Genomic DNA, 18,221 nt, shown 5'->3' with positions numbered 1-18,221 from the left:
GCAGTGACAAAATAACTTACCCTAAAAGTTCAAAGGAAATAAATAGATGGTTTCTGAAGTAAAAATATTCTTTCATATGAATAACATTGTTACTGCCATCTTTGTCCTTCTTATGCAAGATATCTAAAATCTTTAGCTCCACAAAAGCTTGATGCTGAAACCTATTTTGAAACAAAAATATGTATACAACAGTTTGTAGTTCTGTATTTTAATGAACAATGGTCATTAATTAGCTTATTTGAGATTTTGGCAGTTAAATGTCTATGTAAAATGTTATCATTTAATTTGCAATGATAGGATTAATGAATATTAATTTAGTTGGCAAGAATCTAATTTGCTGCAATGTTAAACTTCTTTTTTGCACAGTTTAATTTTTGCTTTGTTCCACTTCCCTGTTTGGCTTGAAGGTGTTTGCTCTTTATTGGAGAACAGTTCCAGGAGGTATCATCCATCTTCCAACAAGAAAAATTTCAGTCTTTAGATGTAAGCAGGCTTAAAGGGTGGACTTATTCAAGACGACATCATTGTGGGGCAGAAGAAGTCAAGGAAAGGTGTAGCAAAGAGTTACAGGTTAGGAGGGGAAGAAGCTAAAGGAAGATTAGCAGCTAGGAGAAACCAAACCAAAACTAAAGTTAGAGATGGGACGAGGGGAGAAGTAGAGAAGTATGGAGGCAAACGAGAACAGTAGCAAAACATGCAGAGGTGTGTAGGCATGTATGGAGGAGAGGACAAAGGGGAAGAGGAGGGAAGGAGTGGCAGAGAGGGAAGGGAGGAGGGGAAGCAGTATGAGAAAAAGGAAAGGGAGAAGGGATAATAATGATGCAGAAAACATAGGAATTAGGACAAGTAGGCAAATTCAGCCCTGCTAGCCTGCTCCGACATTCAATCAGATTATGGCTGATCTCTTCCTGGTCTCAATTCCACCTTCCCACCTGTCCTCATATCCCTCTCTCCCTTTTTTATTAGAAATACGTCTATCTCCCTCTTGAAACCATTCAATGATTCAGACTCCACCATGCTATGGGGCAGCGAGTTCCACAAATTTACCACCCTCTGCGAGAAGTAGTTCCTCCTCATCTCAGTTTTAAATCTACTGCCTCTCAACCTATACCTGTGACCTCTTGTTTTAGATTGTCATCCTTCTAAACTCCAGTGAGTATAAGCCCAAACTGTTTAATCTCTCCTCAAACATCAACCCCTTCATCCCCGGAATCAATCTGGTGAACATCCTCTGAACTGCCTCCAATGGCATCACATCCTTCCTCAAATAAGGAGACCAGAACTGGACAAAATACTCCAGATGTGGTCTCACCAACCTCCTACACAATTGCAACAATACTTCTCTGCTTTTATACTGCAGTCTTTTTGCAATAAATGCCAACATCCCATTTGCCTTTTTTATTACATGCTGTACCTGCAATTCTGCAATTCATGAACATTGACACCCAGATCCCTCTGCCCGGGTGCTTTTGAATCTTTTGAAGCCTGCTTTCCATTTAGGTAATAACTTGCCTTTCTATATTTTCTGCCAAAATGGATAACCTCGCACGTACCCACATTAAACTTCACCTGCCGAATTTTGGCCCATTTTCTTAGACTATCTATATCCATCTGTAGAATCTTTATATCCGCTTCACTGCCTGCTTTCCCACCTATTTTAGCATCATCTACAAATTCTGTTATGTTACACTCTGTCCCTGCTTGTAGATCATTTATATAGATTATAAATAGTTGAGGTCCGAGGACTGACCCCCTGCAGCAGCCTGCTGGTTACATTTCGTCAGCCAGAGAAGCCAATCCTCAATCCAATTCAGTACTCTACCCCAAATCCCCTGCGACCTCACTTTCTGGATTAGTCTTTTATGTGGCATCTTGTCAAACGCCTTCCAGAAGTCTAGATATACCACATCCATAGGTTCCCCACTATCCACCTTGCTGGTTATCTCCTCAAAGAACTCAAGCATAACTTGCCCTTCATAAAACCATGCTGACAATGGTGGATTGAGCTTTGTCTTTCCAAATACTCAGTCATCTCCTCCTTAATGATTGATTCCAGCAACTTCCCCACCACAGAGGTCAAGCTAACCAACCTATAGTTTCCTACTTTTTGCCTCTCTCCCTTTTTGAATAGGGGCATCACATTAGTGTGTTCCCAATCCACGAGAATCCAAGGAATTTTGAAATATCACAACCAATACATCCACTAACTCTGCTGCCACCTCCTTTAACAATGGGTGTGAGCCATCAGGTCTTGGAGACTTAACTGCCTTTAATCCCATTAGTTTATTCAACACCTTCTCCTTAGTGATGGTTATGGCACCAAGTTGCTCTGCATTAACTACAGTTTTTGGAAAATCTTCACCATTCTCCATTGTGAAGACAGAGGCAAAATATTGGTTTAGTGCTTCTGCCATCTCAGTGTTCCCCATTAATACCTTACCAGCGTCGTCCTCTAAGGGACCAACATTTACTTTAGCTATTCTCTTCCTCTTTGTATGCTTGTAGAAGTTTTTGCTATATGTGTTTATGTTTTCTGCGAGTTTCCTTTCGTAGTTCATCTTAGGTCTTTTGATTCTATTTTTAGTAGCCCTTTACTGAACCTTAAAGTTCTCCCAATCCTCCAGCTTGCTGCTAGCTTTTGCAGTTTGATATGCCTTCATTTTTGCCTTTATGTCCTCTTTGACTTTCCTGTCTAGCCACGGAACGTTTTTCATCATTTTACAATTCCTCTTCCTTGCAGGAATATACTTTAATTGAGAGCTATTCAATCTCTCCCTGAACATTCGCCATTGTTCCTCAACTGTCCTGCCTTCAATAATTTGTGCCTAGTTTACTTGGGCCAACTCCTTCCTCAGGCTTATGTAATTAACTCTGCCCAATGCTAAAACGTTGGGATTTGTGAAAGGAGCCTCCAGTGGCACATTGGGTTATTAGGCTGTTGAGCAAGAGGGTAGAGCAACTGAGGTAAGGAAATAACATTGTGTGCCATGAAGGGCCATTGGGAGAAGGACAGAAGGAACATAAGGTATCTTACATTCTAATGGCTAATTCAAGTAGGATTCAAGGCTGGGATCGCAGCAAGACAGTTGGAAACAGAAGAATAGTGCTAAGATCAGGTCAGAGCAACAGTCAAAGTTCACATATGAATGGACATAGAGAGAAGTCAGGTGTAATGGGCATGACAACAGCAAGAGAACCCAGAGCTCTGGTCATAAACAGAAGGCAAGGAGAAGATGAAATGAGAGCCCAAAATTAAATTCTGAGGTCCAGTGGTCGAATGAAAGTGACCTGTACAAAGGGTGGAGTCATCTTACACTCATTGCCATCAATCATTGTTTTGGGTTGCCTGGATATATTGTGGTGATGTCACAATCCTCTGAATAAATATATGCACTAGACTAATCCAAGGCCAGCATTACCAGCACGCTGATAGCGGCCTTGCATTAACGGACTCCATCCTACAATACAATCCATCTGACCTAAGTCCAGGAACATCAACAGTCATATCTTAGTCTGGCAACATTAAGAGCTTGAGAGTGGACTAGCAATAAGCCTGAATTCATCGCAGTAAAACCAGCAGCTTGATAATGACCTGTGGTAACACTAGAAACACGATACCAGCCAAGAAGGTGAGCGGTTTTATCCCCAGCACAGCAATATCAACAGTCAGAACCCAGCAAAAACTGCAACCTGATTACACTGGGCAGCCACACATCTAGTTGCATCCACTAGCTTTCTCATCCTAATCCAACAACAGCTGCAGAATGTTCCTAGTACAGTATGACCAGCAGTCTAATCCTAGCACAGGAGCAATACCAGCAGTGTGCTAACACCAAAGTACTATCCCAAAGGATGCTCATTGACCTGGTACATTAATCTTCCTTCCTCTCTCCAGAGATGCTGCCTGATCTGGTGAGTATTTCCAGTATTTTCCCACCATTTTTGGATATACAGGAGGAGGGGATGCACAAGTAAAGAAAGGGTTTGGGTTTGGGTTTGGGTTGCAGCCAGTATGTCTCTATGATTTTCTCAGTGTATAAACTTGAACTGATTCAATACCATTGGAACTGTTATAGAATGCCAAAGAGTAGAAATGAAATGAAGGATCATACCTGTGGCTATATTAGATAGAACATCTAGAAATTAGGAACTTACAAATGGATATTCAGCATGGATTTAAAAAGGGAAAATCTTGCTTGACTAAACTTATTACATTTTTGGAGGAGGTGACAGAGGTAGCACAACATGGTAATGTAGTAGATGTAATTTATCTGGCGTTTCAGAAGGCCTTTGATGAGATGCCCCACAATGAACTAACAAATAAGGTCAGAGAATATGTAGTCAGGAAACAAGTAGCAGATGGATTGTTAGTTGGCTTCAAGACAGAAAGCAAAGAGTGGGAATAAAGGGTAGTTATTCACTATGGCAGAGGGAGGGAAGTGTAGTTTCACAATGATCAGTGATGGAGCTACTGCTTTCAGAAATCAAAAACACAATTTCTAAACTTCTGGATGACACCAAACTGGGATTGGGGGTTGGGTGGCATTAGTCAATACTGAGGAGGACTGCAACAAGTTACAGGACATTAATAAACTTGCAGAATGGGCAAATAATTAGCAAATTAAATTCCAACATATTAATGGAAGGTTTCTGAATGCGCAAATCTAGATGGGGTAGAGGAATAAAGACATGCCAGAGTACAAATAAACCAATCACTAAAAGTTTCACCACAGGTTAGCAAGACTTAAGAAAGGCAAACATTTATTTCTATAGTCCGTGAAGTAGGGAAGTTACTGTTGTTTGATTTGATTTATTGTCACATGTATTAACATACAGTGAAAAGTATTGTTTCTTGCGTGCTATACAGACAAAACATACCGTTCATAGAGAAGGAAATGAGAGTGCAGAATGTATTGTTATAGTCATAGCTAGGGTGTAGAGAAAGATCAACTTAATGCAAGGTAGCACAGTGGTTAGCACTGCTGCTTCACAGCTCCAGGGACCTGGGTTCGATTCCTGGCTTGGGTCACTGTCTGTGTGGAGTTTGCACATTCTCCTCGTGTCTGCGTGGGTTTCCTCCGGGTGCTCCGTTTTCCTCCCACCGTCCAAAGATGTGCAGGTTAGGTTGATTGGCCATGCTAAAATTGCCCTTAGTGTCCTGAGATGCGTAGGTTAGAGGGATTAGTGGGTGGGATATGGGGATAGGGCCTGGATGGGATTGTGGTCGATGCAGACTCGATGGGCCGAAGGGCCTCTTTCTGCACTGTAGGGTATCTATCTATCTATCTAAGTCTGACAGCAGCAGGGAAGAAGCTGTTCTTGAGTCGGTTGGTACGTGACCTCAGACTTTTGTATCTTTTTCCCGAAGGAAGAAGAGAGAATGTCTGGGGTGCGTGGGGTCCTTAATTATGCTGGCTGCTTTGCTGAGGCAGCAGGAAGTGTAGACAGATTCAATGGATGGGAGGCTGGTTTGCGTGATGGATTGGGCTACATTCACGACTTTTTGTAGTTCCTTGCGGTCTTGAGCAGAGCGGGAGCCATATCAAGCTGTGATACAGCCAGAAAGAATGCTTTCTATGATGCATCTGTAAAAGTTGGTGAGAGTCATAGCGGACATGCCAAATTTCCTTAGAGAAAGTACCGAGTAAGTACTGAGTAAGTAGAGGTGTTGGGGGGCTTTCTTAACTATAGTGTCGGCATGGGGGGACCAGGACAGGTTGTTGGTGATCGGGACACCTAAAAGTTTGAAGCCCTTGACCCTTTCTACTTCGTCCCCGTTGATGTAGACAGGGGCATGTTCTCCTTTACGCTTCCTGAAGTCGATGACCATCCCCTTCATTTTGTTGACATTGAGGGAGATTATTGTTGCCGTGCCAGTTCACCAGATTCTCTATCTCATTCCTGTACTCTGTCGCGTCATTGTTTGCGATCCGACCCACTACGGTGGTATCGTCAGCAAACTTGTAAATTGAATTGGAGGGGAATTTGACCACACAGTTATAGGTGTATAAGGAGTATAGTAGGGGGCTGAGAACACAGCCTTGTGGGGCACCAGTGTTGAGGATGATCGTGGAGGAGGTGTTGTTGCCTATCCTTACTGATTGTGGTCTGTGAGTTAGGAAGTTTAGGATCCAGTCGCAGAGGGAGGTGCCGAGGCCCAGGCCATGGAGTTTGGAGATGTGTTTCGTAGGAATAATAGTGTTAAAGGCTGAGCTGTAGTCAATAAATAGGAGTCTGACATAGATGTCCTTGTTATCTAGGTGTTCCAGGGTTGAGTGCAGGGCCAAGGAAATGGCGTATGCTGTGGACCTGTTGCAGCGGTTGTATTCGTGTTTGTAAGGGATGATGTGTGAGACTGTGTATATAGCACCTCCCATGATGATAATGTAAAAGAACACATGACTAAGAGTCGAAAAGGAGAACATTTAGAGCTTCAGCTGTGTTACACCTAACCACGAGCAGTGTCGCATAGATTTGTTTAATATATAAAACCAGCTATTGTTTGGACCTACCAATGTCGCAGCAATCATTCCTCAGCTAAGCTAACCAACATACAACATGGTTGATGGCAGCAGTGATGAACCCAAAATATTGAAAATTCAACCTTAAAGAAGAGTAAATGACAGGCCCGTAAAAGTGGCGCCAAAACTGCAGAACTATGTGAGACACAGTTGAAGAACTCCAAACCTCCCGCAGAGGGGAAGTGGAGGCAAGAAGAGACAGAAAATTGACTCAGACCTTGCGGACCAGGTCCAAGGTCAGCGTCATCACACGTGGCGACCATGAGGTAGCACAAAAAAAACAGCTGCAGATTTTCAATGCACCAGGGGCAGAGAGTGCAGTGATTGTTAAAATAACTTAAAGCAAAGACATGTTTAACAGAAGGACCAAATCAAATTCAAAACTGGACACTTTTGGAGAAAAAGATTCTTGAGATTCTGAATTGCTTTGGGATTGGACAGCAAGTCTGAAGCTGAACAGACCAACATATTATTTTACTCCATGGGAACAGTGGCAAATGATATTATTGAAAGACAGGGCATCAATGAGCTGTCTGATAAATTTGAGGAAGTCTTAAAAGCCTCTAATAACTAATACAACCTGAGAAGCAAAAATATTCTAGAAAGGGCAAAAGGATCCAGAAAAACCAGGTGAAACAGGAGATAGATGCTTTTATTGATGATCTTTACAGGCTGGTTGAAGGATTGCAAGTATGGAAACTTAAAAAGAGAATAACATGAGACCACATTGTATTTGGTGTTACTGATAAATTCCTACCAGATTTATTGCAATCTAAGACCTTACTTTACACTGGTGTGACAAACAGCGTCCTGTAAACAGAACAGGGCAATGCTGAGAGGTGAAGAAACACCAGGGCTCAGGAAACTTCCAGTGAGCATACAGTTCCTTAAGTCCTTAAGAAAAAAGGCACAGTTTGGAGGGAAAGTACAACATGCTATATATAACACCCTGCCAGTATGATGGGGTCAAAAAGACACTCATGCATAAAAACAGTGCCCTGCGAACATTGCTTTCTCTGCAGAAAAATTGGCCATTTCGGGAAGAAGTGCTGAAGTAAAACTTCTAACTTCGCAGGTTTCAAAGAAAAGATCTTCATGCATAAGAAGAATTTTCACCAGAAGAGGAACAAAAATATTTCCTGGCGGAGATCAATGGCCCCAGTCATGTCATTTGGAATGCAGATATAGATATCAACGGAAATATCACCAACTTTAAACTAGAAACTGGAGTGAGCATTATGGTTTTATCAAACAATGAAGCAACACATTGCCAGCAGCCAATGGAAACCCAATTGTATGGTCCAGGAGGGAAGGAACTACAAGTCAAAGAAAAAGTACAGGCAACACTCCAATACAAGGGAAAACAGTTAGTTGAAACATTGTATGTTCTTCAGAATAAGGAATATTCTCTTTTAAAGTGGAAGAACTTGTATAGATCTCAATCAAAACAGGAAAGTGGAAGAAGTCATCCAACAAGAATCCAAGGGTGACTTCAGAAATCAATCGCTGGAGCTATCCAACCACAATGAAGATCTGGATTATGACTTCAGTGCTGACTTTTTGACACTTTTCACAGAGATTGATAGATCAGCCATTTTGCAGGAGAGCATCAAGGAGGATGGGGGAAGTCAGCTCACTCAACATTTGGAATGCAGATATAGATATCAACGGAAATATCACCAACTTTAAACTAGAAACTGGAGTGAGCATTATGAAAACATTAGACCAAAAAAAAAACAAGAATGAGAGTGATCACTCATCATGGCAGTATCAGTTTAAAAGTAGAACATGAGAATCTGGTAATGGAATATCTGTTCAAATACCACATTCATCCATCAGTAGTGAACTTCTAGAAAGTACATCTGCACCTGTCCATCCACTAGAAATGGTCATCAAGGATGGTAGCTGCAAAAAAAGACAAAGACTAGGCATGGAACCAAGCCAAGCAATGTCCACCTTTTCTACCTGGGAAGAACATGGACTTATTAATGAACCAGGTCTGCTGGATTGAGGGAAACCAAGACATTGATCAGGTGGATTCCTCATGGCTTCCAATCCTACCTAAAAAATTACTTCCAGGGCTAGAAGTCCAGGACTATCTGAGAGTTCAAGAATGAGAGACTGCAAGGGGTCATCACTCAAAAAGTAAGGAAGGACAGGAAAAAACAACCAAAGGAACAAAGCTGAACTCCAGAGGCAAGGATATAGGGAGCACGTGAAATGCAAAGAGATGAATGAACCTGCAAAATTGAAATGAAGAGAGAAGGAAAAATTATTGAGAAAAGTATAACAGCAAGAGGGGAAGAAATGGATCAAGTCCAGGTCCAGAAGATGGGCCAAAGGAGTAATAGTCCAGAGAGATAACAGTCAACCAAGATTTTATTCAGTACATTCTTCAGAAGGACTTTTGGTAGGACTAATTTAAATGTGGATTACAGGGTCAAAGGTAGGGTTCTGAAGACTGTGGAGGAACAGAGAGATCTTGGGGTTCATATCCACAGATCTCTAAAGGTTGCCACTCAAGTGGATAGAGCTATGAAGAAGGTCTATAGTGTGTTAGCTTTTATTAACAGGGGGTTGGAGTTTAAGAGCCGGGGGGTTATGCTGCAACTGTACAGGACCTTGGTGAGACCACATTTGGAATATTGTGTGCAGTTCTGGTCACCTCACTATGAGAAGGATGTGGAGGCGCTGGAAAGAGTGCAGAGGAGATTTACCAGGATGCTGCCTGGTTTGGAGGGTAGGTCTTATGAGGAAAGGTTGAGGGAGCTAGGGCTGTTCTCTCTGGAGCGGAGGAGGCTGAGGGGAGACTTAATAGAGGTTTATAAAATGATGAAGGGGATAGATAGAGTGAACGTTCAAAGACTATTTCCTCGGGTGGATGGAGCTATTACAAGGGGGCATAACTATAGGGTTCGTGGTGGGAGATACAGGAAGGATATCAGAGGTAGGTTCTTTACGCAGAGAGTGGTTGGGGTGTGGAATGGACTGCCTGCAGTGATAGTGGAGTCAGACACTTTAGGAACATTTAAGCGGTTATTGGATAGGCACATGGAGCACACCAGGATGATAGGGAGTGGGATAGCTTGATCTTGGTTTCAGATAAAGCTCGGCACAACATCGTGGGCCGAAGGGCCTGTTCTGTGCTGTACTGTTCTATGTTCTATGTTCTATATTGAGAAACCGGAGGAATCTTGGCCGCAATTCTCCCAAAAGCGCTGAAATGGCAGGAAAACTGTTCTAATCCCGACTGTTTTCTCAGTTCAGCTTCTCACCTGAATCTCCACACTCTGTGCACTGCAGAGGTCCCAGTTGTGAATATCATTAAAAACCCAGGGCGGCGGAGCCTATTCGCGCCGGAGTTTGACAGTTCTGGAACTGTGCGCATGGGCAGAGGTCCCGGTCTGTTAGTCTCCCCGTTTGCTGGCCAGCCCGATCGCTGCCCCTCCAGCCCCCCCACGGCCCAATCGCAGCCCCCACAACAATTCCCAGGCCAGTCCTGACCCCCTCGCCCTGGAGCCCCCCGATGCACAGCCCCACCCCCCCAGCAGTGGCGATCCCTCCACCCCCTCACCCTGGCAGACCCCCCCCCCCCCTGCTGACCCCCCACAGGGTCAGACCCTCCCCCCCCCCCCCCCCCCCCGGGATGCAGACCCCCCTCCGTGGCAGACCATGCCCCAGCCCACCCCAATCATTGCCCTCCCTCCATCCTAGACCGATCCTGTCTGCAGAGTGGCAGCTTGTCCTTGGGCCCAGCCCACAATAGGCCCTCCCCCCTTGGCACTGCCCGATGGTCAGTGGGCAGTGCCAAGGTGCTCCCGGGGCTTGGGCACTTTGCCCCTTGGGCAGTGCCAGGGGTCACAGGCTGGCAGTGCCAAGGTGCTCCTGGGGCTTGGGCACTTTGCCCCTTGGGCAGTGCCAGGGGTCACAGGCTGGCACTGCCAGGGTGCCCATGCCCAGGGGCACCACCTCCCCGACGCCCGACCCCCTGGGGGGTCCCAATTGCCCCCATCACTCCGGCGGGGTCTCCCGCTAGTTTCCTGAATGTGGAGAGCTAGTCTAAACCCCGCCGGATTGAAGTACTCCTGGCGGGGTGGGAGATTCAATCGGGACCTAAAAGTTCCCGATAATCATATTGAAAACATATTTAAAATACATTTTAAAAAGATTCAAATTACTTACCTGCCATCCCGCCGGTTTCCAGCGTGGTCTGACCGGCGACTGTTCGCCGGCTCTGGGAGATGTGCATGCATTCCCGGCGCATGCGCAAATCCTGGAACAAGGCCAGCAGCACGCATCTCCCACCCCGACCCGCCAGAAATGTAACGGGTCACGATGGGAGAATCGTGGCTCTTATTTCTATTCAGAAACAGGAACGATCGGTGGTCAATTTGGAAGAACTAGAATTTGAGTCAGAAGTTAAAAAAGAACGAGATGTCTTGCCTCACAAATTTGATTGAATTCTTTGAGGAGGTAACTAAGTGTGTAGATGAAGGTAGAGCAGTTGATGTCGTATACAAGGATTTTAGTAAGGCATTTGATAAGGTTCCCCATGGTCGGCTCATGAAGAAAGTAAGGAGGTGTGGGATAGAGGGAAATTTGGCCGATTGGATAAGTAACTGGCTATCTCATAGAAGACAGAGGGTGGTGGTGGATGGAAAATTTTCAGACTAGCTTCATTCCCGCCATGGACTTTTCAGGATGTCCAGCTCACTATCTCACATAAAACTAGTTCAGCAAATTGACAGGCATGCTATTAACAATGGCAGTGTGCTAAGATCGATTGAATTGCAGAGTGGTAGGGGGTAGGATGCATGTGAAGATTAAGTATTTTGGGCAAGAAGATGCAATGAATGGGAGTCTTGCAGGGTTCAGTATTGGGGCAATAATGTCCGAACAATTGACTGGTTGAATCAAACAACATGTTCGTCCAGCAGCTTGTAATAGACGAGTGCACACCATACTCAACCACCCTATGCCTGCAAAACCTAATGCAAAACATCTACTGTTAGGTGTGATTCTGTGATTGGACAGCAGTTGCTGATAGGTCAGGATTGGGATGGGTGGGTAGGGGAGGTAATCAGGATGACAGAGAACAGAGGCCAACAGTGACTATAGTTTTAATGTGGAGCTCCTCCAGGCTCCACATTGCAACATTTATAATGATGAATTATCAGTGTTTGTGTTAATAAGCCTTTTGGTCAAAGGTAGTTGAATAGCTACTTACAAATATGATTGAGGGTATCACATTTTTGGTAGTCCCTTAACAACTTGCTGTATGCCCAAGAAAAGTGAACATAGCATGCATACCATATGCTACACTGAATCGCAACCCAATTCAGCAAAAGGACCCTGGATTTGCATTGTATAACTCCTGTTTCCTATAACCAATATGCCTTGCTATCTGCTTGGGTTTTGAAAAGCAACACTACTACATGTCCTGACTAGTGAGCTTGTGCACAACCAGTGGGAGAGAGACTGCAGCCACAGTGAGATTCATCCAGAGTGAGGCTATCGTAAATTGGGAATTTGGAGCCGAGGGGAAAGAAGTGCTCACCTTCAGGAAGAGTGGAGGGCTAGACCTGTGAGGGCAAGAGAGAAGTAGAAAGAAATTGAACTGTGATGTCACAGCCAACAAGTAAGTGATTGGCTGGTGACGGGAAGTAGTTTTTCTTTTCGTTTTTCGCATTTCTTTTCTTTTGGCATTGTAGTTGTTGTTGTTAAGTTAAGTTAAGGGTTAAATCGTGGCAGGAGATCCCAGAGCCGCGTCATGCTCCTCCTGTGTGATGTGGGAATTCAGGGACCCTTCCGGGTGTCCCTTGCTCCTTCACATGCAGGAAATGTGTCCAACTGCAGTTCCTGTTAGACCGCTTGGCAGCTCTGAAGTATGGATGGATTCACTTTGGAGCATCTGTGATGCTGAGGAATTTGTGGATAGCACATTCAGCGAGTTGGTCACACTGCTGATAAAAATTACTGAGGAAGATAGGGAATGGGTGAACACCAGACAGAGGAAGAGTAGGAAGGAGGGCAGGGGTCCACTAAGGTCATCTTCCAGAACAGATATACTGTTTTGAATACTGTTGGGGGAGATGGCTCACCAGGGGAAGGCGGCAGCAGCCAGGTTCATGGCACTGTGGCTGGCTCTGCTGCACAAGAGGGCAGGAAAAAGAGTGGCAGATCTATAGTGATAGGGGATTCAATTGTAAGGGGAACAGACAGGTGTTTCTGTGGATGCAAACAAGATTTCAAGATCCAAAAGAGAGAATGCTAGAAAATCTCAACGGGTGTAGCAGCATCTGTAAGGAGAGAAAAGAGCTGACATCTTGAGTCCAGATGACCCTTTGTCAAAGCTAAAGTGGGGAATATTTATACTGCAGGGTGAGGGAATGAAAGATGAGTCATAGCCACAAAAACAAGAGAAAAGGCTGCTAGTCCATAGAGAGAATAAAAGGTGTGAATGGCCAAACAGCAGAGAAGCTAAAATCAGAGACTAAACTGTGACAGATGAAGATGTGGGCGGCGGTGTGGGGTGGATAGGAGAGAGGTAAAATTGAGAAAAAGAGGGAAAGGGGGATAAAAGGTAAGGAACAAGGGGGATAAAATAGGGGGAAAGAGTGGGGGGGGGGAAAGAAAAATAAAGACAATAAAGAAATAAAAGTTAGAGAACAGTTGTGTAACACCAAAGGACAAAAAACGTTAGTGGGGGTGTGTACAGACCACCAAACAGTAGTAATGAGGTTGGGGATGGCATCAAGCAGAAAATTGGAGATGGGTGCAGTAAGGGTACAGCAGTTACTATGGGTGACTTCAATATGCATATTGATTAGGCTCACCAAACTGGTAGCAATGTGATGGAGGAGGATTTCCTGGAATGCATAAGGGATGGTTTTCTCAACCAATATGTTGAGGAACCAACTAGAGAGCAGGCCATCCTAGACTGGGTATTGTGTAATGAGAGTGGATTAATTAGCAACCTTGTGGTGCGAGATCCTTTGGGGAAGCGTGACCATAATATGGTAGAATTCTTCATCAAGATGGAGAGTGACAAAGTTAAGTCTGAGACTAGGATCCTGAACTTAAGGAAAGCTAACTTTGGTGGTATGGACGTTCATTGGCTAGGATAAGCTGGCAAAGGATACTTAAGGGATTGACAGTGGATAGGCAATGGCAAACATTTAAAGAACACCTGGATGAATTCAACAACTGTACATCCCTTTTATGGCATAAGCATAAAACAGGGAAGGTGGCTCATCCATGGCTAACAAGGGAAATCAGGGATAGTGTTAAAGCCAAAGAGGAGGTATATAAATTGGCCAGAAAAAGCAGCAAACCTGAGGACTGGAAAAAATTTAAAACCCAGCAGAGGAGGACAAAGGGTTTAATTCCAATGGGGAAAATAGAATACGAGAGTAAGTTTGCAGAAAACATAAAAATTGACAGCAAAAGCTTCTATAGGCATGTGAAGAGAAAAAGACTGGTGAAGACAAATGTAGGTCCCTTACAGTTAGAATCAGGTGAATTCATAATCGGCAACAAAGAGATGGCAGACCAGCTGAACAAATACTTTGGATCTGTCTTCACTAAGGAGGACACAAATAACCTTTCAGAAATACTAGGGGACAGAAGGTCTAGCATGAAGGAGGAACTGAAGGAAATCCTTATTAGTCAGGAAATTGTATTGGGGAAATTGCTGAGATTAAAATCCGATAAGTACCCAGGGCCTGATGCTCTGCATCCCAGAGTACTTAAGGAAGGGGCCCTAGAAATAGTGAACGCATTGGTGATCAAAGGTGTCATTTTATAGACTCTGGAGGAGTTCCAATGGATTGTAGGATAGCTAATGTAACCCCACTTTCTAAAAAATGGAGGGAGAGAGAAAACAGAGAATTATAGACCGGTTAGCCTGACATCCGTGGTGGGGAAAATGCTGGAGTAAATTATTAAGGATGTATTAACTGAGCATTTGGAAAGTGGTGACAGGATCAGTCTAAGTGAGCATGGATTCACCAAAGGGCAATTGTGCTCGACAAATCTTCTGGAATTTTTTTGAGGATGTGACCAGTAGAGTGGATAAGGGTGAACCAGTGGATGTTGTCTATCTGGACTTTCAAAAGGCTTTCGACAAGGTCACACTTAAGAGATTAGTGAGCAGAATTAAAGCTCATGGTATTGGGATAATGTATTGATGTGGATAGAGAACTGGCTGGCAGACAGGAAGCAGAGAGTGGGGATAAACGGGTCCTTTTCAGAGTGGCAGGCAATGACTAGTGGGGTATCGCAGGGTTCATTCAGTGCTTAGACCCCAGCTGTTCACAATATACATTAATGATTTGGACGAAGGAATTGAATGTAATATTACAAATTTGCAGACAACACTAAGTGGGTGGCAGTGTGTGCTGTGAGGAGGATGCTAAGATGTTGCAGGGTGACTGGTCAGGCTGACTGGCAAATACAATATAACGTGGATAAATGTGAGATTATCCACTTTGGTGGCAAAAACAGGAAGGAAGATTATTATCTGAATGGTGGCAGTTTAGGAAAAGGGGAAGTGCAACGTGACCTGTGTGTCATGGTGGAACAGACACTGAAGGTTGGCATGCAAGTATAGCAGGTGGTGAGGAAAGCTAATTGCATGCTTCCCTTCATAGCAAGAGTATTTGAGTATAGCAGTAAAAATGTCTTGTTGCAGTTATACAGCGCCTTGGTGAGGCCACTCCTTGAGTATTGTGTGCAGTTTTGGTCTCCTAGTCTGAGGAAGGACACTCTTGCTATTGAGGGAGTCTAGTGAGGGTCCACCAGATTTATTCCTGGAATGGCAGGACTGACATACAGAGAGAGACTGGGTCAACTGGGCTTGTACTCACTGGAATATAGAAGAATGGGAGGGGATCTCAAAGAAACATATAAAATCCTGAGGGGACTGGATAGGCCAGATACAGGAAGAATATTTCAGATGTTGGGGAAGGGCAGAACTAGGGGTCACAGTCTAAGAATAAGGGGTAAGCCATTCAGGACTGAGATAAGGAAGAACCTCTTCACTCAGAGTTGTGAACCTGTGGAATTCTCTACCACAGAAAGCTGTTGGGGCCAGTTCATTAGATATGTTCAAGGGGGAGCTGAAAGTGGCCTTTGCAGCCAAAGGGATCAAGGGGCATGGAGAGAAAGCGAGAGTGGGATACTGAAAGTGCATAATCAGCCATGATCATATTGAATGGTGCTGCAGGCTCAAAAGGCCGAATGGCCTACGCCTGCACCTATTTTCTATGTTTCTATCTGGCTTGCTCTGGGCATGTAACCTCTGCCATGAGGCATTCTCTCTGTAAGCAAACATTTCATATCAATTCAATAAAGACTTACATTGAGAAAGCACTGCAATCACTGGAATTTAAACACTGCTCATTGAGCTGTGGACCAAGTGTGCACTAGTCACACACCATATTAGAATCTTATATATAGATGCCGCACAATTGAATTTTTAAGCATGGATGGAATCTTGTGGAGGTGACAGGATCAGCTGTTAGCTGGTTAGCTGGTAAGATTGCTGTGTCGCCTGTCAAAGAAGGCTTGCTGTATCTTGTGTCCCTCATGCACTGAACAGACCATCGCTGGGCCTTTCCCCAGGTGCAAGGATCCCGGGGGTGCAAGTCCTGCCATTTAAGAGCTGCCAGCCAATTAGAGGCTGTAGTCAGCAGCGTCAGCAAGGAGGCAGTGGCCTCTGCTCATACTACACTCACCTGAAGTCTCAGATCGAGGAGGGACTGAGGCATAGGTGAGTGATTGTGGGGGAGGGGGTGTTTTCAACTCCTTTTCTGCTATGCCTATGAACAAAGGAACACAACCACCACCTGTCCCTGAGAAGCCTGCAAGCAACCATGCCATAGTCTACTTATCATGCTCAGGGCAAGCCCCCAGCCTGCCACTGGGTTAATGCCAGCAGTGATGGAATGAGACCCTTAAGTGGGCATTAGGGGCCTCAATTGGTGGTGGGCAGGAAGGCCATCCATGGGCCTTCCCCGCCACTGGCTTAACCGGGGTGGAAGGGGGAAGATGGCAAGGTCTCCACATGCCACCCTCCCTCCCTCCCAATTAAATGCCCCTCACCACCAAATGCACCATGGGGGAGGGATTCTGTCCCAGGTCTTTGCCTCCTTCATTTTCTGGGGATCCTCCAAAGGAGAATGCAGAGCTTATGGATGAAGCAAGGGTAATTGCATAAACGATGTGAGAGGGCTGATTTTGTTCCTTTTTTGCCAGTTGGACTCTTATTTCCAGAGATTCCCTGCAATTGACAGGAGCTTTTTCACCAGCTTCAGTGAGATCGGAGAATCTAAGCAAAACCTGACTGCTATTGGAAATCCAATAGAAAATTAATAATTTTCTTTCAACAGGGTCAGACAAAAGTGCTAACTGCAGTAAGACAAGGTAACACAACAAGAGATAATAAGCCTAAGCCATGAAGGGATAGATTCAGACAGTGCGTAGTGAAACATGGCTTTATTTAGGGGGAAGGTCAGTTGTGGAATAGTTTACCAAGGGAAAGTGCAAAGGGCAGTGGTTTAGATCTCTTCAGGGCAAAACGAGATAAATACATTGAAAAGACACACAGGCCAGCAGGAAGACTTAACAGGCCTAGATGCCTTCCAATGGACAGCCAATAGAAAGCTGTGCTGCTGTCAGTCACTGCTGTGGAAGCAGCCTTCTCATGCCTATAGCAGCGGCTGGACTTCCATCTCCATTCTAGATACAGGAATTCATTTGGGGAATACTGGGGCCAATGCTAATGACCCAGACACAGAAGTACAGATGGGTTCCAATCAAATGTGACAAAGTGCACCTTGGGTGTGCTCCTCCTAGCACCCAGACAATGGGGAATTAAATGGAAACGTTACCATATGATGGAGAGATAACAGGAATGCAGAGAGCAAAGAAGTGAAAACTTTTCCTTGGTCACAGGTTTAACAATCTTGCACATGAAGTAACTGGCATTGTTTTAACATTTATATTTGGAAAGAAAATATAAATGTTAAAACAATGCCAGTTACTACATGTGCAAGATTGTTAAACCTGTGACCAAGGAAAAGTTTTCATTTTGTAATTTGTCTTTGTTTGATCTTTATATTTTGTAATAAGTGTTAAATTGTTACACCAACTCTCTTTTCGTTATTCTATTGACCTTAGAGCTCAACAACAGTCAGATAAACAAAATCATTGATATAAATAATGAAAATGCTGGAGGATTGTACTTTTATGCAACATTGGTGGGAAATCCTAAATTTTAACATGCTTATTTAAGCAGGGAACCTCTTCAATAACACAAAGTACAATTGTAGACATACTTGATCAAGAAGGAAGTATACAAATTAGTTAAACTTCTAAGTTTAATGTTTCCTTGCCTTTATATAAAATCCATAGATGTGATTCAGGAATCTTTTACTGAAATTTCTAAGGTTTCAAACATAATAATGACGTGTTGATTTATTTCACACAAATTATTAAATTTGAAGATAAAACTGCCATCTGAGTATTCTCATTAATGTTTTTATTTAAAGATTTGGTCTCTTTCAAAAGTCTGTGCTTGCACTTAATATTTCTGTGTCACTCTATCACGGGCGGCACGGTATCACAGTGGTCAGCACTGCTGCTTCACAGCTCCAGGGACCTGGATTTGATTCCCGGCTCGGGTCACTGTCTGTGTGG

The 18,221-nt window shown here is 44.0% G+C and overlaps 1 protein-coding gene across 1 annotated transcript in view; it reads right to left on the bottom strand.

Annotated features, from left to right (window-relative positions):
* dyrk4 (dual-specificity tyrosine-(Y)-phosphorylation regulated kinase 4) overlaps positions 1-18,221 on the bottom strand; it is an 81,995-nt gene that overhangs the window by 30,922 nt on the left and 32,852 nt on the right. The window contains exon 6 of the mRNA XM_078235524.1: positions 21-161. Coding sequence (XP_078091650.1) covers positions 21-161 — 141 coding nt within the window. The remainder of the gene's footprint in view (positions 1-20; positions 162-18,221) is intronic.

Source organism: Mustelus asterias, chromosome 19 (assembly GCF_964213995.1).
Source record: "Mustelus asterias chromosome 19, sMusAst1.hap1.1, whole genome shotgun sequence".
NCBI classification, from domain to species: Eukaryota; Metazoa; Chordata; class Chondrichthyes; order Carcharhiniformes; family Triakidae; genus Mustelus; species Mustelus asterias.
Note: the sequence above shows the minus strand (reverse complement) of the source record. Positions and strands in the feature narration are given on the sequence as shown.